General features: G+C 43.4%; 1 protein-coding gene across 3 annotated transcripts in view; it reads left to right on the top strand.

The window, feature by feature from the left end:
* The window catches only part of TBPL1 (TATA-box binding protein like 1), a 65,127-nt gene that overhangs the window by 32,344 nt on the left and 7,497 nt on the right, over positions 1-25,286 (top strand). For all 3 annotated transcript variants that reach the window (XM_038766466.1, XM_038766457.1, XM_038766448.1), the window contains exons 2-4: positions 21,179-21,366; positions 23,257-23,339; positions 23,509-23,572. In XM_038766466.1, the coding sequence (XP_038622394.1) occupies positions 21,232-21,366; positions 23,257-23,339; positions 23,509-23,572 (282 nt within the window). In that variant the 5' untranslated portion in view covers positions 21,179-21,231. The remainder of the gene's footprint in view (positions 1-21,178; positions 21,367-23,256; positions 23,340-23,508; positions 23,573-25,286) is intronic.

Below are 25,286 nucleotides of genomic sequence, written 5' to 3'. Positions count from 1 at the left end.
TTAAAAGGTGGATGTGGTGCGTGGTTTCTTCCTAGTAGAAAGTGCTTACTGGATAATTCAAGTGTCTGGCAGAAATACACCGGTGGCTTTTTCTGAATGCAGTCGGTCAATACTATAGCCTAGTGAGTAATTTCCTTCCTCTCTACCAAAATGCTTCCGATGATTACATCTATCCTAACCTTTAATTTTAAAAGAAATCAAAAAAATTATAATGGAATGTTGCCAGGAGATTGTCCTTAGATCAATTCCTATTGTGTTTTAATTTTTTTTTTTTGGCTTTGCTATGACCTTTGAAGTAATTGCTTAGGTGTTAAATGAAACAAGGAAATAATCATGACCTTCTGAGCTGCAAGAGCACAGACATTTTCTAACTGCAACTTTTGTGGTTGACCTAAACTATCCAACCCCATAAGTCTTTTTAGAAGATGGTACGGGGAGGTGAGTAGTGGGGGGAGGGGGAGAGTGTGTGTATAAGTAGTGATGGGGTTGTCTTTTATCTGCTGATGAGCACTAGTAATGAGTTGGAGATAATCGATTTTACTACCTTCTCAATTGTTGGCTTCTAAGACTGAGGAATTGGTTGACTCCCTAAGAAGGATGTGGACCCTTTGGGAATATTCTGCACTTATACGAGTGATGTAATTTCCTTGCAAGTCTCTCTGAAATTTTACACTACAGTATTTCGGCTCTGATTAATCAAAACCGGCATAGAATTTTTTGTTGGAAAAAAAGATGAAATGAGTGATTATTGGTAAGTGTTTTTCAGCCTCATCAGTGGCTTCTTCTTATTAGAGTGGTTTTGAGGCTCACCCGTTAAAGCAGGGAAGATTCTCTCTGTGATCCACAGCCCCATTAAAAACATATTGGCTGAAGTAGGACTTTCCCCACTTTAAAGGCCGGGGCCATGCCCCTTTCCCTCTCTGTCTTGCCCAGGCATCTGGTGACTACATATGGCAGATGGGCTTGGTCGGGAGAGAGAGAAATGGGGAGGAGGTGAAGGAAGTGGGAGGGGGAAAGGGGGAGAGACTGAGGGAGAGAGAGAGAAAGAGACAGACAGACACACTCTTCCAAGAGGAACAAACAAAGCCCAATCTGGCACTCTGCTGCAGCTGCTGAAGTAATGTTTCCCCTTGGATTTGATTTTTTTGTTTTTCTTAGCCATGCTACACTTGAGAGAATAGACTTGAAAGGCTTTATTACAACTCTGTTTTAGTGAAGTCAGTTAATCAATCATCATATCAGGCAGGTAATTGCTGTCCCCCACTTCAAAACCTTTTTGAAGGCACATCTCCTCCGAGAAGCCTTCCCTGACTAAACCCTCCTCTTCTCCCACTCCCTTCTGCGCCGCTCTTACTTGCTTCTTCATTCATCCTCCCGTCCCCGCAGCGCACATATTTATATCTGTAATTTATTTGTTTACATTAATGTCTCTAGACTTTGAGCTCGTGGTGGGCAGGAATATGTCTGTTGTTATAGTGTACTCTCCCAAGCGCTTAATGCAGTGCTTTGCACACAGTAAGCACTCAATAAATGCGGTTGAATGAATGAATGAGTCTTGAGCACTTACTATGTGCAGAACACTGTACCTAGCACTTGGGAGAGTACCGTACAACAGTTAGACACATTCCCTGCCCACATTCTCCCAAGCGCTTAGTACAGTGTTCTGCACACAGTAAGCGCTCAATAAATCTGATTTTTTTTAAGGGCTACATTCTCCAAAATTGGACAAGGTCAGGAAGAAACAGTGTTTATATTTCTGTTCTATTAACCCTGTTTAATTTGAGAATGATCTGTATGTCTTCACTTGTGCTATTCTTTGCAGTATACTACACATAAGTCATTCTTTTATCCTGTCCGTCATCTTACAGCACAGAGGTACTCAGGCACAGAGGAAAGGTTGGGGAAAAATGGGGTTATATGAGGTTGCAGGAGAGGGAACTAGTGGGGGTGGTAGCATTGAGCCGTAGAAACACCTTGTGGGGGTTTGCCCATGCGCTGATTTTGTCCCCCGATTACTCCCCAGGTTGTGGACCCTAAGCAAATAATTCTGTACCTTGCAGACTGCGTGTTACTGCCCGTGGGGTTTTAAAAGCCACTGTTTCTAAGAGGGATTTGCCCATGCGCTGATTTTGTCCCCCGATTACTCCCCAGTTTGTGGACGCTAAGCAAATAATTCTGTACCTTGCAGACTGCGAGTTACGGCCCGTGGGGTTTTAAAAGCCACTGCTTCTAAGAGTCATGTTCTTGGAGAACCTGTTGTTCAGTCACCATTGATTCAGTGGGAGGTAGTGAGAGTAGGCAGTGTGAAGATACCATCAGGACTGAAATTTTTCGATAGAAATCCTCACGTTATCGTTACATTCTCCACTCATCCGAACGCCTGGCACCCTGGCTATTCACTGTTATTTTATTTTATCAAGTCCTTTTAACAGGTGCAAAACCACAAAATACCCAACAGTTAGGGCCGAGGCAGAGGCTAGAAAGTGTTGCTGTATTATGGCTTCTTGATCCACTCCACCCTTGTGAGTACATCTCTTTCTTCCTACCCTAAATCTACTTGCGCCAATCTGTGGATCATGGCAGATCCAAAACAAATTTATGTTGTATGAGGTGAATGTTCCCTAATTCTTCCATCACATTCTGTCCCTATCAGTGAAAACGCGGGTCGTAGCAGAATTGGGTTCAGTTGAGGCATTTAGACCATTTATCCACTCTTTCTGTCTTCCACAGCCCTCTTTTCCCCTTGCTTATGTGCTGGACAGGCCCTGTGAATAAGCTCCTTTCCCAAACTGTGCACTGCCCCAGATCTAGTTGTGCTCATTAGGGAATTATGGAAGTAATGATGGAGAATTCTTAAGAGAACCTCAGTTGGATTCCTGTGAAATTAAAGTCCTATGCATCTATCTTATTAGACTAGAGAAACGGGGTGGCCTAGTGGAAAGACTGTGGGCCTGGGAGGACCTGGGTTCTAATCATTCTAGATAGTAAACTCATTTTTTTGGTTTTGTTTTGTTTGGTATTTAAGAGCTGCTATCTTCCAGCCAATCAATCAGTGCTATTTATTGAGTGTTTTCTGTGCAGAGGATTGTACTAAGCGCTTGGGAGAGGGCAGCACAACAGAGTTGTTAACACTGTTCCTGCCCACAAGGAGTCTAGAGGGGGAGATGGTCATTAAAATAAATTACAGACAGAGGAAATGGGAGGGTATTTGGATAAGTACAATAGTGCTGTAGGGTTGGGGTGGATATCAGGTGCTTAAGGGGCAGAGCATTTGGGCAGTGCCTTAGTCAAGTTACTAATAATAACAACAAAACAAAAAAATAATAATAATAGGTGCTGGGGTAGATACAAGATAGGTGGACACAGTCCATATGCTTCATGGGGCTCACAGTCTTAATCCCCATTTTACAGGTGAGGTAATTGAGGCACAGAAAAGTTAAGTGACTTGCCCGAGGCCACACAGAGGAGTGATAGAGGTGGGATTAGAACCCAAGTACCCTAACTCCCAGCAAACGCTCTTTCCATTTGACCATGCTGCTTTTCTAATTAGCAACAAGCTTGTTGGGGACAGGGAATGTATCTGCCGCCTCTGTTGTACTCTCCCGAGGGCTAGTACAGTCCTCTACACAAAGTAAGTGCCTGATAAATACCACTGACTACTTGATTCTAATACCAACTTCATCACTTATTTGTTGTGTGACCTTGGGCAAGTCACTTCTCTGTGCCTCAGCTTCCTCATCTGCAAAATGGGGATTCAGTACCTAGTCTTTCTCCTACTTAGGCCGTGAGCTCCATGTGGGATCTGATGATCTTTTATCTACCCCAGCGCTTAGTTTAGTGCTCGACACATAGTAAGTGCTTAACTAATCCCATTATTCTTGTTATTATTTATTAGTGTTCATGCTAGTTTCATTATTCTGATCATTCTTTGATTTTCGTCAAAATGCTGTTCTCAAAAATTTAGATTTTTGTCTTCTCTATTCCCATCTACTCAATTGTATTAGTCCAGCTTCCTCAAACCAGAGAGATGAAGAGAGAAGTTACGATAAGGGAGGGAGAGGAGACAGGGAAAGAGTTTTGGTGAAGGCGTACCCTTCAGGATTCGTACTTGAGTTAAGTTTAATTAGCTTTAGTAGTTTTAGCAGCATTTATGGTGCTATGGTGTGGAGCAGTGGACTAGGTCCTTGGGTAGTACAGAAGAACAAGCTAACACATTCCCTGCCCACAAGGAGTTTATGCTTTTATGGGGGAGACATACATAAAATTATTTTCAACTAGAGAGGGAAAAAAGAAAATGGATATATATAATGAGTGAAATAAAAACGATGGATTTAGACTAATAATTAAATTCACATTGTAGTAGCAGTTCTACCAAGTTGAGTAAATAAGAAATTGAAATACAGTATGCTGTTTCACTCCCAAAGTACAGATCAGGAGTAAACGTGAAAAGTGCAACAGTGCAGAAAAAGGGGGGGAAATTAGGAAAATGAGAGAGAAGCTGAGAAAAGTGTCTCCAACCAAGCATTTGTTTGTGTCTTTATAATGGCGAACAATATGTGATCTTGAGACCAGGGAATGGGTCTAGGTCCCATCCTGGTTCTCTTTCCCAGCACTTAGTGCAGTGCTTGCACATAGTAAGCACTAAATAAATACTAAGGTTACTACTGCTGTTACTCTGTATTTAACAGAGCCTTTTTTTAAAAAGTGATTATTAGGTTATAATAAGGGCAGGTTGGGGAAACATTGAGGTGTTTATTTCTAAGGAAATTGAATTTTATTTCTAGGGAAATTGAATCCTCAGTAGAAGTAATAGTGGTATTATTTGAGCATCCATTGAATACAATACATTATACTAGGTGCTTGAGAAAGAAAAAACAAAGCAAAAACACTCCCTGCCCACAAAGATCTTACAATTTAATGGAGGATTCAGGCATACACAATTATTTACAAATAGTGAGAGCAATAAGGAGAACTGCAATCAGGTAGAGCAAGAATGCTGGAATGAAATCAAATGAAACCGAATTCCTAATTGAGTATACAGTTAAGAAATGCCCATTCACCAATTCCCAGTTTACAATCACCGTGGAGATATCACCTCCATTGTGTGATCCCTCATGCTACACATACGCTTAACCAGTCTCAGTGTCCTGGTTGAGGGCTACAGGTAAATAATAATAATAATAATAATGATAGTATTTGCTAAGAACCAACTATGGGTCAAGCACTGTTCTAAGCCCTGGTATTGAACCACCATTTTGCAAGTAAGGAAACTGAAGCCCAGAGAAGTTAAGTGATTTGCCCAAGGTCGCACAGCAGGTGAGTGGTGGAGCCAGGATTAGAACCCAGGTCCTCTGCGCCTCAGACTGCTCTTTCCACTAGGCCACTCTGCTTTTCACCTCCTTGTCACCTGGGCTATGATTAAGTCCTAAAGTGTATTTTGGATGAAACTGCCCACACTTTGTCACGTTTTCAAGGCATTGAAGGGACCCCTCAGGAAAACAACAACAAGGAAGTTATGTGAACTGAAGAGCCAATTTAATTTAAAAATGGGTAATGTAGATGTCGATAAATGAATTGCATCTCATTTAGAAGAATCGCCCAACAAGGACCTCATCAAACTTTAAGACACTGCATCAGTGCAAGATTCTAAAATGGGTGAAGATAGGGTTTCTCTACTACCAGTTAAAATCTTGGGATTGAAAAATTTTACATGAATTTTCAAGATAGTGGATAAACCTATGAATATGATTAGATAAGAAGATCGCAGTAACGAGAGATGTTCAGAGGGGAACCAAGGTTCTTAGAAACACATTTTCTAAACACATTTGACCGCCACAAGATGTTTTAAGAAGAAACGAGGGGTGCAGTTCAGTGTAAACTGGGCAGAAAAGAAATCAGTATCACAGTCAGTAGAAGCTGCTACTTTTGCAACCTCCTACAAACACATTCATACAGCTCATTCATTTACAGTTTTGCTGATATGCTTTACATTACTTTAATAGATTCAAACTTTGTTTAGTGATGTGTATCACAGTAAAAGCCTTTCAAAAGTCCCACCTAACATAACAAGCCTTTCTTGTTAACTCCCCCAAACCTGAGCTATACAAACTCAACTACTACCTCTGCCTTTTATGTGTATTTATACCAAGCCAAAGAAATTGACTAGATAGTTGTACATTCAACTATTCCTTTTGATTAGTCTGTTTGTAAATATTTTTGTATTTTATCTTCCCAAGTAAATTAAAGTGTAAGCTCCTTGTGGGCAGGGAATATGCCTCATACTTCTGTTATACTTTCCCAAGCACTCTGCTCAACTGGTGTTCAATAAATACCATTTTTCCTATTTGTAAGTAAATGAATTTCATGTTTTATGGAGTCTCGGGGAACAGATCTGAATTTATACCATGGACATTTATGGGAAAACACAACCCATGAGACAGCCCCATTGTCATGAAACGTAGCCTGGTTTCATCGTCCGATGGTGTAACATTTCTTGATCCCTCCACCCTTTCTTCTGGTTGGAATTAAACCTGAAAGCCCTTTGTATGAAGGTTTGGGTGTCCACCGTTGATCCAAAGCCTTTGGGCTTTTTTCTTCCTATCAAAATGAGATGGTGGTTTAGATTCACTGTGAGGTAACATCACTAAATGAACCTCTCAAAACACAGTCCACCTTCTCTTGGCTTACTAGTTGGGCCCTCTGGCGAAAGAATCGCCTGGAGTCCAGCTAGTTGTTATTAGACTCACGTATTTTGTGACACTGGGCCCACCTTGCCGTCCTAACCCTGAACAAGGAGAGACTATATTTGGTCTATTAATCCTTCATCCAGTGCACTGCAACAAGACAAAGGGGGGGAAGGAATCCAAACAGGCTCCAAATACTAGCTCCACGAAAGCCTCGTTAACCACGGCAGACAGAGTAATGGCCAGCGATTAATATTTAATCAATATTGGCCGTCCATTCTGTCTGGGAAAGCTGGGCAGTGCCAAAAGGAGATGCAAATAGATTTTTAAAACCCCTGAGATATAAAGGTGCACACCGTGTGTTCAGGTCGCAGATGCACTTAAGTGTAAAGTTTTTGCTTGGGAAAGGAGTGGAATCACAACCCCCCAAAGTATCTCCCCGTGTGACTGGCCTATTTTACCGCAGTTATGGGTTAAGAAGAGAAAGTGTGAAAAATTCAGCACATGTCAGAACAAAACAGGTGCAGGTTTGTTTCTGGCAGGGACCCAAGCAAACAGCAGTAGAACGGAGAGAGCCAGCAGAGAGCGATTGGGAATCTGAGCCCTCACCGATAAAGGTGGGCATAGGTTACCACCTTGGACAATGGGGGCAAACTCCTCCCAGAAAGGCCGAGTGGCATTTGGGAAATGCAATATCCAGCACCTTAGCTTCCAACATGCAGCTGTTTCTTGCTCCTTCCCTGTAATTTCTTCGGGTAAGTCACTTGACTTCTCTGATCACATATGATTAGAAAGTTTGAAAGCATCTGTTCTTAGTCAAACCAGCTTTGGCCCAGCCCTCTCACTTCCTTTTTTTTTTTTTTAATTATGCTATTTGTTAGGCAGTTTGTGCCAGACACTGTTCTGAGTGCTGGAGTTAGATACAAGCTAATCAGTCTGGACACGGTCCATGTTCCACATGAAGCTTATAGGTAGCCGAGGCCCAGAGAAGTGAAGTGACTTGCCCAAGTCACTTCCTGAGACTGGTTGTTGGAGCTTGGAGAAACTGTTCAGTAACTCCTTAGAGCTACCCAGTTGTGGAAGTCCTCCATTCTGTGCAAATTTTAATAATAATGATAATGCTATAATGAAGAGTGTTTATTAAGTACTAGGTGTCAGGCACTGTACTGGGCACTGAGGTAGAGACAAGATAATCAGATCAGGCACAGTTCCATTCCCACAGGGTGCTCACAGTCTAAGAAGAAGGGGGAACTGCGATTTTATCCCAGTTTTATAGATGAGGAAACTAAGGCATGGAGAGGTTGTCACATACCCACAGTAAACAAGTGGCCGAGCTGGGACTAGAACCCAGGGTTCCTGACTCCTAGTCCCATGTTTTTTCCACTAGACCATACTGCTTCCATCAAGTTAAGACATTTAGCCTTGTTGTATTAGATGAGGTATAAACAGAGTCCGATTTTAACCGATAAATTCCCTAAACTTGCACCTCATTACCAGTGGCAACATTCCCCCCAAACCCAAAAAGATTTTCTGTGGTCCACCATTTTTTATAGATCTTGCTGGACCCCTTCTGAACCCAGTTTTCATGGAGAAATTCACCATCTCGTGGCTCGATCCTTAGTCCTTCTTGCAGGTTACCCAACAGGAGACCGACCCCTGCACCCAGGCCAACCTCCCAACTCATCGATACAAACTATTCTAAAATGCTCATGGGGCTTCTTCCACACCTAGCTAGCCCTCCTTTCCCCACTCCTCTTCTGGGATAAACCACACCCTACACGGCACTAGGCAATCTCTTTTAGGAGGGGGCTCGTATTTAATCCCCATTTTGCAGATTAAGGCACCTAGGCACAGAGATTAGGGGATTTGGCCAAGATCACACAGCAGGCAAGTGGCGGAGCTCGGATTAAGATGCGGGTTCTCTGACTGCCAAACCCACGCTCTTTCCAGTAGCCAAGTTGCTTCTCACAATCCTTATGAAGTCTACCGGTACTTCATCCATATCGGCATGCCATTTTAACCACCTGGAATCACTTAGTGGCATCTGAAACCTTGGAGATTTTCCAGATCTCTTTTCCAGATCGGTGAGAGTTGAAGACTGTAAGCCCTGTGTGGGCAGGAGTTGTCTCTCTTTATTGCTGAATTGTACTTTCCAAGCGCTTAGTGCAGTGCTCTGCACACAGTAAGCGCTCAATAAATATGAATGAGTGAGTGAGCCCTCATCCCGAAACTTCAAAATTTATCTCCCCATTTTTGAGCATGGGCTAGCTAACCGAGCTCAGCCGTCACATAGGGTATGCCTATGTCTATCCATTAGGGCTATACGTAGCCGAGCGCTGAGGATGAATTTATACCTAAAGTGCTAGAGGGGACCGTTAGGTTAAGATGACTCAGACCTCAACTCTGTTTCCTTCCTTTCTTCCCACTGGTATTAAATTATAAGGAAGAAAAAGAGCCACTGGGGAGGAGATTGGGTCGATCGTCTGTTGTGGGGTATGGTTCTCCAAGCTGGGGGTATTGGCTGCATGAAAAGTTCAAAGGTGTGGGAGTGGGTCTTGACGGGGGGTGGGACACACCCACACACACCCACACCCACACCCACACACACACACACACACACACACACACCCCCGGTCTATCCTACCTGGGGAATTGTGACAGCTGCTATGTACAACTTGAGCAGCATTTCCCTGTCCTTTTCTTCTTTCTGTCTGACAGGGAGCTGTGTTTCTGGCTGTCAGATTCAAATCAATTCATTCATATTTATTGAGCGCTTACTGTGTACAGAGCACTGTACTGAGGACTTGGGAGAGAAGAAGCTGGCGGCTCCCTGCAAGGGGTGGGCAGTTGTGGGGAGTGTGTTCAAATCAAAAAAAGGTTGAGAAGCTTTGGACGAGAATACCACTCAATATCTCTTTCCATCTTATGAGTCCCTGATTGGAGAAACAAAGGAAGAAAGGGAAGAAGGGGACAGGTGAGGTGGATAACACTTACACCCAGAGATAAGGGAAGGAAGATTAGGATGACAGGGTTTTAACTTCAAGGAAGTCTGAACCACCAGTGTGTTCCCTAAAGTTTCCTACAATCTTCCCCTTCCCAAGATGAAAACATCCCAGGGTTTCTGCTTTGCTCAGAGGCTCCCAAATCATTCCCGGCTCTAGGTTTGCTCTTCGGTGCCTGAAAGACAAATCGGAAATCCCTACGCTGGCAATTTTTACAAATATAGTAATTAGCTACAAATTGTGGTACTAGGACAAATGGGATAATTGCTTAGACACTTAATGCTTGTTGAGTGAAAGGCATGGGGGGAGAGACATTTTCAAATTACTTATGTAATAACATTGGGAAAGTTGTGACGACTGTTATCGTGGAACTGGGCTACAAGGAGCCTGGTCTCAGTTCCTTTAGTGGCAGTCCCCTATTCCTCTTAATATTCCCTCTAGACTGAAAGCTCGCTGTGAGCAGGGACTGTGTCTGTTTACTGTTGTATTGTACTCTCCCAAGCGCCTAGTACAGTGCTCTACACACAGTAAGCACTCAATAAATATTATTGAATTAGTGAATGCATGAATCAGTGGTATTTATTGAGCTTGTAGTATATGTAGAGTACTGAACTGTCTGAGAGAGTACAAGTCAACAGAATTAGTGGAGACATTCCCTGCCCATAATGAGTTCACAGTCTTAAGATTCTGAAGGGGAGGGAGGACAGGTATTTAATCCCCATATTACAGATGAATAAAATTAAACACAGAGAAACTAAGTGACTTGTCCAAAGTTATACAGCAGGCAAGTGGCAGAGCTGGGATTAGAACCCATGTCTCCTGATTTGCAGTCCTTTGTCTTTCTAAAGCCCCATGTCTTCCACGAAGTCTTTCCTGGCTAATTCACAACACTCAAAATCATCTTAACCTAACAGCCCTAACAGCCACATTTTAAAACACACGCACACACATACACACCCCCAAAAATATATATTTCAACCAAATAGTCAACCATTCATTCTGATATTTCAATCTGGAGTATTCATTAATTCACTGATCCTTGTTCTTTATCCTGCGCTCTCTCCACCTTCAGAGCCTTATTAAGGTCACTTTCCTCCAAGAGGCCTTCCCCGATTAAGCTGTCTTTTCCCCGACTCCCACTCCCTTCTAATAATAATAATAATAATGGTGGCATTTATTAAGTGCTTACTGTGTGCAAAGCACTATTCTAAGCACTGGGGAGGTTACAAGGTGATCAGGTTGTCCCACAGGGGGCTCACAGTCTTAATCACCATTTTACAGCTGAGGTAACTGAGGCACAGAGAAGTTAAGTGATTTGCCCAAAGTCACACAGCTGACAATTGGCGGAGCCAGGATTTGAACCCATGACCTCTGACTCCAAAGCCCTGGCTCTTTCCACTGAGCTACTGCCCCTTCTGCATCGGCTGTGCACTTGGATCTTTGACCTTTGGGCATTTGCTGTTTGCCCAACCCTCAACCTCATAACATTTATTTAAATATCTATACATTATATATTATAAAGTATTTATTTATGTTAATGTCTGCCTATCCCTCTAGACTGTAAACTCCTTATAGGCAAGGAACGCGTCTACCAATTCTTTTGTATTGTACTCTCCCAAGCGCTCAGTACAGTACGCTGCACACAAGCGCTCAATAAATACCATTGATGATTATGAGAAAAGAACTTGTGTTTTGCTTCTGTTGTACTTTCACAAGTTTTTAATATATTGTGGGCAGGGAATGTGTCTGTTTATTGTTGTATTGTACTCTCCCAAGCACTTAGTACAGTGCTTTGCACACAGTAAGTGCTCAATAAATATGATTGAATGAATGAGTGTTGCATGCACTCAAGTAGGCACCTTAAAAATATCACTACTATTCTTCCTGTGTCAGATCACACAGTATTTGAAATCGCTGCGGAGATGTTTGTGAAACTACTTTCTTGCCCTGTACTAGAGCTATGCCAAGGTTTCGTGGAAACACTTCTGAAAACTAGGCTTTTCAATCAACCAATCAGGGGTATTTATTGAGCACTCACTGTGTGCAAAGCACCATACTAAGCACTTGGGAGAGTACAATGCAGTAGAATTGGTAGACCTGATCTCTACCCCGAAGGAGTTCATAGACTAGAAGACCATATCAGTAGACCTGTTTTGAGACGTAAGAATTTGGGAACCAAAGCAAAATATTTTTGGCTCCCTTAAGTGTTTCCCAGACACCAACATCTACTATAATTTTGGGGGGCCTCTTTTGGGGATTACGGTAGTGCCTATAGATTAAAAAGACGTGGCAATGTGAGTAAATCTGGATTAACCCATGGGGAGGAGACTTTGGGAGAGTTTGATCGTGTGGGCTGCTGTATATCACGGTGCCCAGTGTGACCGTGGCTTCATCATGGAGGTCTTCGTCACAGGAGCCTAAGGAACCCACCATGCTGAGGGGGAAAAGATGGAGTCTTATAAACTGCCCCATCTCTGAGCATTTCCTACCAGGAGGGGTTTTTAGATGGCCAGAAGCAAGTGATAACAACATCGAGATACAGATCAATCAATCATATTTATTGAGCACTTACTGTGTGCAGAGCACTGTACTAAGTGCTTGGGAAGGACAAGTTGGCAACATATAGAGACAGTCCCTACCCAACAGTGGGCTCACAGTCTAGCTCACATCGAGATACAGATCTGAAGAGGAAGCTATCACCTAGTGTTTGCCGCTGTGATAATCTCACAAGCCAACACAATTGACACCTGCCTGCTAGGTATGTACTAACAGGGGCAGTTAACGTCTGAGTGAGACCTACTTATTTTGAACCATCAACAAACAGTTCAGTGACTATTAATTGAGTTAATTGAGTTCAGCTCCTAGGGCAAACTGGTATTCTGTGTCCCTAGGGGGTTTAGTATAGGGCCACCGTGGGGAGTTGCGCTCATTAAATCTCTGGCCCATAGGGATTTAAACAGGCCATCTTCCATCCAGTGTCTGCCTCATCCAACTCCCCTTCCGGTTGCTCGCTTTACTTCTCCCTCATCAGAGAAGAAGATCCATAAAGAAGAAACTCTGGAAGAGAGAGAGAGAGAGAGAGAGGGAGAAAGGAAGGAGGAATCTTTAATTCTTCCATCCTTTGGGTCGCACCATAGTCCCTAGCCAAGGACAGGAAGAGAATGTGGGCTTGGTGGCACTGGCGGCTAGGTCTGTACTTGTCTTCTTTCCTGGGGTTGGGGAAAAGGAGGTGAGGCTACAGTGGGAACTGGAGGAAGTGTCACTTTCTGGGGGACAACCGAGGCAAGAGACCAGCACGTCAGTACTTGGCAGGGACTTTGGGGGGGTTGCAGGGGAGCAAGTTGGCCTGATCCAGCCACACTTCTGGGGGCTTTGAGGTGCTGCTACTGCTGGTCTGCAACTGTCACTCTCGGCAGTAGACTCCTAGGCTGAAGCCCCTGCGTTCGTCTGGCACCGGACAAGGTTCACATGGGACACACGGCTCTGTTTCCCAGACCCTCTGGGTTCAGATCCGTGAATTTTAGTACGGATTAACAGCGTGGAGGCATTTAGGGACTGTCTCTATATGTTGCCAATTTGTACTTCCCAAGCGCTTAGTACAGTGCTCTGCACACAGTAAGCGCTCAATAAATACGATTGATGATGATGATTTCTCCCATTTAATAATAAATGTTGGAATGATGATGCTTTAGTGCAGCTTTACTATTGAAAGAGCATCACCGTAGAAACCTTTAGTAAACACATCAAAGAAATAAACTCTCCAAAGTACAGTTGTTTAAACAGCCTTAAAGCCGGAAACTGAGCGTTTACAAATTTTTACGTTGCAAAATGCCCAGTTCACTCGATCACAATTTACAAAGTACCGCCGATCAGCGGAATTATTTTACTTTGAAAAACCAAGTTTCTTAACGTTCAGAAGCTGGTAGCATACTAAATCTTTACCTTTTTTCAAAAGGAATCCATGCGTATAAAACTCTGTAATGGTGGAAACACAAAGTCGAGTGCCGTTTTTGTTATTCTGGTAGTTATTAAGTAATGTCAGTCACGGTTTTATGTGGGCAGTCGATTGATGTGTAAATATTCAGTCTGTTGTTTGATTTCCATAGATAAAAATAGTTCTTATGTAGCTGTACTCATATCAGTAGCACTAACACTAACTTTCTCACATAATTATTTTTACCCTTCTACTAGAACATACCAGTTTCCAAAAAAAAAAAGGCTTTGGAGTCAATAACCTTTCAAGGAAGGCAGTGATCAACAGATAGCATTATTGCATTTCAAGCTTAATGTGAGCATAGCTAGCCCAGGTAGCTCTTGATTATTCATAAATTGACTGTCATTCATTCATTCAATTGTATTTATTGAGCGCTCACTGTGTGCAGAGCACTGTACTAAGCGTTTGGGAAGTACAAGTTGGCAACATATAGAGACGGTCCCTACCCAACAACGGGCTCGCAGTCTAGAAGGGGGAAGACAGACAATAAAACAAAATATGTGGACAGGTGTCAAGTCATCAGAATAAATAGAAGTAAAGCTAGATGAACATCATTAACAAAATAAGTAGAATAGTAAATATGTACAAGTAAAATAGAGTAATAAATCTGTACAAACATATATACAGGTGCTGTGGGGAGGGGATGGAGGTAGCGTGGGGGGGATGGGGAGGAGGAGAGGAAAAAGGGGGCTCAGTCTGGGAAGGCCTCCTGGAGGAGGTGAGCTCTCAGTAGGGCTTTGAAGGGAGGAAGAGAGCTAGCTTGGCAGATATGCGAAGGGAGGGCATTCCAGGTCAGGGGAGGACGTGGGCCAGGGGTTGATGGCGGGACAGGCAAGAACGAGGTACGGTGAGGAGGTTAGCGGCAGAGGAGCGGAGCGTGAGGGCTGGGCTGGAGAAGGAGAGAAGGGAGGTGAGGTAGGAGGGGGCGAGATGATGGACAGCCACCTGCCCTGTGCAACATTGTTGTGTTTTCTAGGCTCTGGGGGCCTGGGGTTGCCTTTCCCATATTCAGGTGGGTTTCTCCCCTCTCTCCACTTGGGTCCCAGATTGTCTTCCTTGTTTTGTATGTCACATCCCTATTCCTTTACTATGGAAAATCAAGAGCTGATTGCACTATGTTCAATTCTTACTTTATAATTCAAAAAAATAGCAACAGTTCATTCCCTTTACCTTCTTACTACAACTCTTCCCAAACCTCCCTTGCCTCTGCCATTTGCGGCCACATTACTAGAGAGAAGCAGCGTGGCTCAGTGGAAAGAGCACGGGCTTTGGAGTCGGAGGTCATGGGTTCAAATGCCGGCTCTGCCAGTTGTCAGCCGTGTGACTTTGGGCAAGTCACTTAACTTCTCTGTGCCTGTTACCTCATCTGTAAAATGAGGATTAACACTGTGAGCTCCCTGTGGGACAGCCTGATTGCCTTGTAACCTCCCCAGCGCTTAGAACAGTGCTTTGCACATAGTAAGCACTTAATAAATGTCATTATTATTATGTAGCATTTTGTATAAACTCTGTGAAATGGGTTACTCTTCCTGCTTTTTCAGTGAAGTTAAAGGTACACATTTTAAGATCATCAAGGGAGTCCCTGAACTAGAATTAGAACACACAGTGAGTCTTCAGAAGCGCTGACAGCCCCAAAATATATGAAAGACCTATAAGAATCACTTCATTTGTCTCTTAAATATGGTGACAACCAGTTGAGGTTGGCCGTGTTTTTGCCTCATTGTCATCCTGAAGAGAAGTGGGTCTGGTTACAGAAGGACGAGATTCGGGTAGCAGGAGGTCAGCAAGTGGAGTAAGCTGTCTCTTTTCTCTGTAGTTTGCTTTTCATCAGCTTTCATGACAATTTGCTGGCCTAGGAAAAGGGGAGTTCTGGGAAATCATGATTTCCCTGCCCTATCCCTATTGACTAAAACAGAGTAAGTAAGCGGTTACTCTTTGGCTTCACCCCGGGTTTGGTAATAAGACTTCTCTGAGGAGCAGAACGTGGGACTGAGGTAGGTTTGGATACAGAGGGAACAAGAAGCCCATTTTGGATGCAGAAGCAGGCAGCAAGCTGGCTAAGCCATTTCCCTCTTGGCTCTTTTCTTCAACCACTGACTTGGCCCAGCAAAGGAGAGGCTTCTGAGGAAGCATGGTTTCTCTCCTTCGGGGCGAGCACCGTAAGTGGGGTTTTTTAATTTTTTCTACCCCACTCCGTCACTACCTACAACTGTCACTTTACCATCTATCCCTTCCAACCTGAACACCACGATCTGGGCAATAAGACAGGCGTGTGGGCCTGGCTGGGTGTGGAATCAGTGAGACAGCAGTGAGTGAGGTTTCCCAGCCTGAGGAAGGGTGGCTCACAGAGGCAGGTGTTTAATGGACCATTTCTCGGAGAAGCTTTCTCTCATCAGAGTGGCGGCCAGGAGGGAGGGATGTACCTGGAGAGGGATGGAGGGGAGGTTTCACATTTGCCTTCCAAATCTGCCCAGAGGTAGTAGTGACCATCTGGTGATGCTACACTGCTCCCTGAAACAATAGCCATAGACTATATATGCTTTCCTCTGCCGCTCCTGCTGTTTTTGTGTATCTGGTCTATCCAGATGTGCAAAAGACCCGTGTATATTTTTGGCCTCATTGTTCTTAGTTTTGTTTTTGTTTTCCCCTGGTTTTTGAAGGAAAGTGGGAGTGAAAAAGACAAGCCCAAACCTTACTCAGCCCCTTTGGGTATTCATTCATTCAATCGTATTTGTTGAGCGCTTACTGTGTGCAGAGCACTGTAGTAAGCGCTTGGGAAGTACAAGCTGGCAACATACAGAGACGGTCCCTACCCAACAGCGGGCTCACAGTCTGGAAGGGGGAGACGGACAACAAAACAAAACACGTGGACAGGTGTCAAGTCAGAACAAATGAGAGGGGTGATGGCCAGTAGTGCCTGCGGCTGCTAAAGTGACAAAGATATTCTGTTCCGTGGCCACAGGCTGCACCCGCTATCCCCTGCTAGCCGTCTGGCAATGTCCGCTGCTGGGAAAAAGTGTTCTGAGCATTGGGTGGTGGGTGGCTTGTCACCACTACAACAAAAACCACTCATGCGCATGTTCTGCTGGTAGTAGGACGTAACCTATTCTCTCTTCTTCTAACCCTCAAGTCCCAAGAAACATTTACAGCCCCAGCCTGACCACTTACCGAAGGAGAGATGGCAGTATCACTCGACGGCACATCAGTCCCTGAGCCATGCTCACTCAATCTCTAACTCTGAGAAGATGCCCTGTTACATTTTCACAAGTGCAGTGTCTAGGTTTCCATGATACTGCTTGGCACATAGTAAGCGCTTAACAAATACCATCATTATTATTAGTAGCGACACTCTCATTTATGGTTGCCATTTTGCCATTATCAACGTGATAGCTATCAATCAATGGTATTTACTGTGAGCACTGTCTGTTTGCAGAGTCCTGTACCAAGCACTTGGGAGAGTACAGGACAACAGATTTGGTATGCCCACGAGGAGCTTTCAGGCTAGAGGGGGGACAGACATGAATATAAATAAACTACAGAAATGTATATAAGTAATAATCGTGGTATTTTTTAAGCGCTTACTATGTGCAGGGCACTCTATTAAGTGCTGGGGTGAATGAAAGCAAATGAGGGTGAACACAGTCCCTGTCTCACATGGGGCTCACGCTCGTAATCTGCATTTTAGAGATGAGGTAACTGAGGCACAGAAAATACTTGCCCATGGTCACACAGCAGACAAGTGCTCTGGGGCTGAGGGTAGTGTGAATATCAGGTTCTCAAAGGGAGACTATATCAAGTGCAATATCAAATATCACCATCAAGTGCAACTATCAGGTATCAAGTGCAAGGGAGAGCTTTTCTAGGTGTCATCATATTCCGCTTATTAAGCCGCCACACATGCATATTCCCGACTGGGAACAGGCAAGTGATGGGGTCTCCCGCCAGGGATGGAGGGCGAGGCGCAGCCCTCAGCCTTTCAGGACTGAGAAGCCGTGCCAACTAACGGATTGGAGTGTTAGCAGTTTGCGCGACGCCAGTCACCATTTGTCATCTCCACCAGCCGTGCTCCCACTCGAGCATGGAGTGCAACGGGCAGGGGTGCGGCACATTGCCAAATGCCCTCGAAGCCTTTTTATACGCCGCTCCCCTTTTCAGCTGAACAGCGCTGAAGCCGTACCATCACCCCATGGCTTGGCAGGCAGCTGTTTTGGTAGCCGTTGGGGTTTTTGCCACTCACCCTCAGGTTAGCCGGCTATTTTTCAGGGTGCTCTCTGGGTCTGTCTGCCGTGCCAGGCACCACGTGTGGCTCTTGGGTCAGAAACCTTCACTTCTGGTGGTAGAGGGCCAGTGTGATTCCCAAAGCAGTGCTTTTGTCCACTGGCCTCGCAGCAAGACTTCTATTCTATTTATTTTATTTGTACATATCTATTCTATTTATTTTAGTTTGTTAGTATGTTTGGTTTTGTTCTCTGTCTCCCCCTTTTAGACTGTGAGCCCACTGTCGGGTAGGGACTGTCTCTATATGTTGCCAAATTGTACTTCCCAAGTGCTTAGAACAGTGCTCTGCACACAGTAAGAGCTCAATAAATACGATTGATGATGATGATGAACAAGTCAGACAGACACGGTGCCTGCCCTCTAGGAATTCAGAGTTTGCAAAGATGCGAGGATTGTGGGCAGACACATGCAAGGCTTAAAATTATGACACAGTAAACTAGGAGACAGTCTCCACATCAGACTCATGAATATTTAAACATTGGCACTGTAAGTGCTCATGATTCTTTTGCAGAGGGGCGGGAAGAAGGAAGATTAGGGCACTGGGCGAGGAAAATAATTTTGCTTAGTATGTTAGGAAAGGTGAGAGTAATTTTGGGGATTGTAAGAAATCTACACGTGAGAGGAGGGGGAAGAAAGAGTGCCTCGGGCAGAGGAGGGAATTGGTAGTAGAGAACCAGGCAAAGGGAATGGTGAGAAGGTTGGGTGTGGGCAGAGCACGGGGAATCAACAAAGGGAATAGGGAGCTTAATTGTGAGCGGATAGAGAGCCTTGTGTAGCAAAGGATACAGATGGGCTAACAAGCCAGAATAAGGTTACAAGAAACCGGTATTAAGTTCGTGCTGAGGATGACTGAATAGCCAGAGAGCAGTGGTAAAAGAAGTGAACAGTGAACACATTTGAATTTTTTGGAAGTGATTGGGCCGAATAACAGACTGGCTGGCATTGCCTGGGATTCTTGTTTTAATAAAGCAACCACAGTGCTTTCTTCAAACTGAAGGACAGATCTACTGCCACTGTTACAGTGGAGTAACTGGGTTTAGCCATTAGTTGTTTGTTTGGTTGTTGCTTTTGTGGTCTGGACCCACACAGGCAGAGATGGGTAAGCAAGCAAAATTGCTGTTGGGTGCAGTTTGAGTTTCAGTGAGGCCTAGTAAGCAGAGGACTGGGAGTGAGGAGATGTGGCTTCTACGTTTGCCGCTGCCACTTGCCTGCTGAGTGATTCAGCTCAAATGAAGTACCTTCTTTGTGCATCAATTTTCTCATCTGTAAAAACAAGGAGTCATCTCTTCCCCGTAGATTGCGTGCCTCATTTGGACCAGGGACTGTGTCTGATTGACTGAACGATATCTATGGGATTGGCACATAGTAAATGTTTTATAAGTACTGTTCTTTTTCTTTTTTACTTGGTACAGGAAAAACTATTCTAAGATCATGACCGTGATTTCGGATGGCTTCCAAAACAGACTCCTCCTCCCTCCCATAATAGGTTTCTCCACACCAGGAGGAGATGTTTTGTTTTATTTTAAATCTGAGTCAAGAGTGCCACCTACTGAATAACAGTATTTTTTGTAACTACTTGTTAGGTTTCCCCAGCCGAGTATGCCTCTCAGCCTAGTTTGTGATGGACTCAAGCAGTCCCATATCTAAATGTGATCTTTTTTCAGAATGCAAGTTCCTGGAAGCGAAATGAAATCATTTTCGATTATGCAGCACTCACTGCTTCTTAGAATGCACTACATATGTAGTGGTGACCGTGACTGTTTTTGAAGTTCTTTTACTGTTATTTTCTGTCTGCACTGTTCATTTCTTTGTCCTTCATTCTTTTCTCATCCATTACTTTAGTCCTTGGTCTCTCCCTTGAGCAGTTCTGTAGTAACTTAGAGACTTTTTACACAAAAGAAAGGAGACTAATTTATGATTTTAATCGATTGCCGATTGTAGCCTGGGCAATGCGTAAATAGTCTCCAAACTCAACTATAAATGAGCAGTGGTGTCTTATCACACACACACTGTGCTGCCTCAGAGGTGAGATAAAAACGCAGAAAACTGGAAAGCAGGAAATGTAGGTGCGCAAATGTGATGTGTGCCCAAAGCTGTGTCACTGAATCAACAAAATGTGTTCCTGCTCGTGTCCGGCTGCTAACAGGACTCACTGAGGCCTTTGGATCGGTCAAAAAGGCTGATCGTCTGCACAGGCCTTGCTCCTACTGCTCCATTTGACCCACAAAAAAGCCCCCACTTAAGGGGGAAAGGAGGAAATGTGCAGCGCTGGGAGCATGCTCACTCTGAGGAGCAAGGGAATTTTGGCCTGGGCCCTCTTGGCTAGTCTCATCTGGTGTTTCATGCTGCCCTGCAAAACATCCCAGGGACCCGGAGTCCGCCTCAGGGGAGCTAACTACAGTGGTGTGATAGGGGCCAGCCAACCCAACTCAACTGAGATGGGGTAGGACTGGTTGGAAGTTGGAATTTGGACAGGGCTCTGGCCATTCCTTTCTCTCACTCTTGCCTTATTGGGGATGGACTACTCCAGGCCTCACCCCTCCTCCATCTCTAGGTCATCGGTCAGTCAATCAATAGTATTTATTTAGCACTTACTATGTGCAGAAAACTGTACTAAACACTTGGGGGAGAGTACAGTATAACAGAGTTGGTAGACTTGACCCTGCCTGTAATGAGGTCTTTTGTCAAAGTCTAACATTCTAACCCTGGCTTTCCACTGAGACGTTGGGCAAGTTATTTATTCTGAAGAGGGATCAGAAAAACAGAGGGTGATAACATTTGTGGGGCCATACACAAAATTATTGTTTAAATACATGATGAGTGTGTTACGTTCTGTAATTAAAAATATGTCTCAGGAGACTAAGTCTAGAACTGAAAATCAAGCACTCCACATTTGCCTGTCTGATTCTATTTCTTAACTTTTTTGGCTATGAAGGAAGAATTCCATTTTACTTCAGGCAAACCGGCTGTAAAAATTAGCTAATGGATGAAAAAGCAATTGGCAAATTCGCCAGGCTACATAAATACATTTTCCCCCCTTATTCATTAGATAAGGTGCCGTGCTTTGTGATTACAAATAACTTTACATTTTACCTAATTATTTATTTTCTGGTGATCTTCCTTGCATTTAAATTTTCAAAATTGTTCTCATCCAGTAAACTCAGCATAGAGACATTTTCAGTCAACTGTGTTTAAATTGCTTTTTTTATTTTCCTTCCCAGGATGTGATCTTCATGGTGTGCTTGTGGGGAAGCTGAGTTTTTCAACCACCCCAATGGATGCAGACAGCGACGTTGCATTGGACATTTTAATTACAAACGTAGTCTGTGTTTTTAGAACAAGATGTCATTTGAACTTGAGAAAGATTGCTTTGGAGGGAGCTAATGTGATTTACAAGCGGGATGTTGGAGTAAGTGAATTTTAATATGGAGCTCATTGATTTGAGGAAACTTAGAAGAATCCCAAGAAACTGGACTTGCATCTACATTGTACTTTGATTTATCTAGAAAAGGATTATTTGGTACAAAGAAAAATTGCATTGCAGCTAGATTTGCCTCTTCAAATTATTTTGCAGTTGACTAGACTTTTGTTCAGCTACAGACCATGAGTTATATGAAAAGTAAGAAAAAAATGTACTTGTCCGTTTATTACTTTTAAAACAGTGATTCTCCATTGTGACCATCTGGTCATTGTAGTATAGCCCCCACCTCACCAGAAGAATAGAATAACCAAAGTAGTACACGTTCTTACTGAAAATTTCCATTTTCATATGGATATTTTTCCTAGACACCTTCGTTTTAAAGCCAGATGAATATCCCGAAAGTCAAGCTGTGCCCACCGTGTACACTTAGCGTGAGCAGCAGAGGAAAGGGTAGAGAGAATGATAATGGAGCTCCCAAGGAAACAGAGAAATGGCAGTGATGGGGTGACACCAAGGATGTGGACGTTAAACACTGAGGGAAGTGGCTAGACAAATCGGTTTTCCAGGAAAAAATGAAGATTGTTGACCTTAGTGGAATGTGGGATTGATTGAGCAGTCGGACAGGAATGAGAGGGGGATGTAAGGCTTGAGAGATCTGGGCCAGAAATCTGAGTTTAGAGTGCTGGAATCATGATGGTGAGCTGAACAAGAGAGAGAGAGAGCAAGAGATTACAGGGCAGGAAGGAGTGTGGGATTCCTGGCGAGAGCTGGCCAAGAATAGCGATATGATAGGTTTAACAGAACAATGAGAAGATACCAGTAAGAGACTAGAAAACAGGAAAATATCATGTATTTTTCATAGGTTTCAGCTAGTTTGTGATTACTAGTTGAATTTTAAAATGGTGCATCCATAAATTTCTGGAAAAAAACACTTAAAATATAAAAATGCTCTTCATAGTTGAAAGAAATGAAAGAAAAAAAGAAAGAAAAAAAACCCTTTAGACAATGTTTTTTGTCAATAGCCTATTAATAGTGATAGATCCATGCCGTGTCGGTCAATCAGACATCATTAAAAATCAACCATGAAACGGTCAATCGAAGACAAAGAAATTGTTGATCAGTTGTAAGCAACATAACAAATCATTGACCCCCACCTCTAAAGTCAACTCCCAGTCCTGCCCCTAACATTTACCGAAACATTGACCTGATAAGAGTGTTTGAGGATTGAGGCCATCAACTTGTGCTTCCATTGTACTTCCCAAGCGCTTAGTACAGTGCTCTGCACGTAGTAAGCGCTCAATAAATACGATTGATGATGATGATCAACTCATTGATTTCAGTTTTAGGAAATGTTGATCGGAACCTGTCAGCGACTGGGCTTTAAGCATTTGGTTTTCCATGATTTGTTGCCTCACTCATTATAGGTGTACAAAAACTACAACCCACCCATCACTTGAGTCCCTGAAAGGAGTGAGGCTTGGCATTGGGTAGTCAGGCTACTGCAGACAGTTCAGTAGCATAAAGTTATTCTTAAATTCACTGTATCAGGTAAATTTGCGTTAGGAGACATGGTGAAAATATAAGGCTGGGTTGTTTTATCTGTGCATATTTAGTGTTCAGGACACCCAGTTATTTTGCATTCTCACAAAACCCCACCCTAAGGAAAACTTGTCCTATTATAGGGTGCAGTGTTAGACACAACACACATGCATACATGTGCACAGGCACTAATTGTGTTTTCTGGTAGAAGTTATTATACAAATAGCTATACTGACAAGTAAATTGAGCATTTATTCTATTTTTTAATTAATTGTTACTCTAGAGAAGTTTCACTTCAATACTAACGCCTGGTTTGCTTTTATTTTCCCAATTTTTCAGAAAGTATTAATGAAGCTTAGAAAACCTAGAATCACGGCCACAATTTGGTCCTCAGGAAAAATTATTTGCACCGGAGCCACAAGGTAAATATTTTTGAGGTGGAAGACAATCTTGAAAAGCAAAACATTACTTAGATATTTGACTGTAAAACTTGATGAAAAAAATTACTATGCAATTCAGTACAAAAGTTCTGGTGTAGTATGTGATTCTCTTGAAGGTAATTTATTTCCATCTCTATGTTTGAAACCTTAGTGAAGAAGAAGCTAAGTTTGGTGCCAGACGACTAGCCCGCAGTCTGCAGAAACTAGGTTTTCAGGTAATATTGGCTATTCAAATGAATAATCCTCAGAGGTTTGTGATATGATTTCAAATTGCACTAGAAGATCAACATTAAACTTTTAAGTGGAAGATAGTACTGGGTTCTAATGATGTATGTTCTAAATTCAAAATGCTATTTAGGATTTTTCCACATTTAGTGTTAAAAGCTTAAACTAACAAAGGCAAAGTAAAATAAAGCACTAAGTAACAAAGCGAACAATTAGAATAGCATAGCCTGAAGTGTTCAGCCAAACTTTTTTTTTTCTTAATTGTTTTTGGAGTTTTTTTGTTTCATCTTGCCACTTTGTAGAGATTTGATCATAGGACAGAATTTGCCCCTTATCATAGAAAATTTAGGAGTGTCAGTGTTATACTGTGGTGTTAAAAACTAGAGACCAACTTTGAAGCCAATAGTAAGGAGTTTGTACTTGAGACAGAGGAGTCAATCATTGGTGTTTCTTGAGTGCTTACTTTGTGCAGAGTATTGTACTAAGCAGTTGGGAGAGTACAGTATAACAGCATTGGTGTATATGTGTCCTGCTCATGATGAGCTTACAGTCTACAGAGCATTATATTGGGTACTGGGCAGAAGGAGGATTCACTCATTCAGTCGTATTTATTGAGCACTTAATGTGTGCAGAGCACTGTGCTAAGCGCTTGGGAAGTACAAGTCGGCAACATGTAGACACAGTCCCTACCCAACAACGGGCTAACAGTCTAGAAGGGGGGAGACAAACAACAAAACGAAACATGTAGACAGGTGTCAAAATAGTCAGAACAAATAGAATTATAGCTACGTGCACATCATTAACAAAATAAATAGAATAGTAAATATGTACAAGTAAAATAGAGTAATAAATCTGTACAAATATGTACAAGTGTTGTGGGGAGGGGAAGGAGGTAGGGCGGGGGAGGATGGGGAGGAGAAGAGGGAAAAGGGGGCTCAGTCTGGGAAGGCCTCCTGGAGGAGGTGAGCTATCAGTAGGGCTTTGAAGGGAGGAAGAGAGCTAGCTTGGCGGATGTGCGGAGGGAGGGCATTCCAGGCCAGGGGAAGGACGTGGGCCGGGGGTCGACGGCGGGACAGACGAGAACGAGGCACGGTGAGGAGATTAGCGGCAGAGGAGCGGAGGGTGCGGGCTGGGCTGGAGAAGGAGAGAAGGGAGGTGAGGTAGGAGGGGGCGAGGTGATGGACAGCCTTGAAGACGAAGTTGAGGAGTTTCTGCCTGATGCGTAGGTTGACTGGTAGCCACTGGAGATTTTTGAGGAGGAAAGTAACATGCCCAGAGCATTTGAGTGACATGCCTAGAGCGTTTCTGTGCAAAAATAATCCGGGCAGCAGAGTGAAGTATAGACTGAAGTGGGGAGAGACAGGAGGATGGGAGATCAGAGAGGAGGCTGATGCAGTGATCCAGTCGGGATGGGATGAGAGATTGAACCAGCAAGGTAGCAGTTTGGATGGAGAAGAAAGGGTGGATCTTGGCGATGTTGTGGAGGTGAGACCGGCGGGTTTTGGTGACGGATTGGATGTGTGGGGTGAATGAGAGAGCGGAGGCGAGGATGACAGTATCCCGTACAGGAGAATGCATGTCTAAGGATGCAGGAGGCACTCAGTAAATACAATTGATTGATGTCCGGGAATGTCTTGGCTGCAATTTCATTTATGAACCTTGCTGATAGGTTTCATCATAATCTCACCTCCTTTTGAACTATCT

The sequence above is a fragment of the Tachyglossus aculeatus genome, chromosome 2, assembly GCF_015852505.1.
Source record: "Tachyglossus aculeatus isolate mTacAcu1 chromosome 2, mTacAcu1.pri, whole genome shotgun sequence".
In the NCBI taxonomy this organism is placed as follows: Eukaryota; Metazoa; Chordata; class Mammalia; order Monotremata; family Tachyglossidae; genus Tachyglossus; species Tachyglossus aculeatus.
This window is presented reverse-complemented; position numbering and strand designations above follow the sequence as displayed.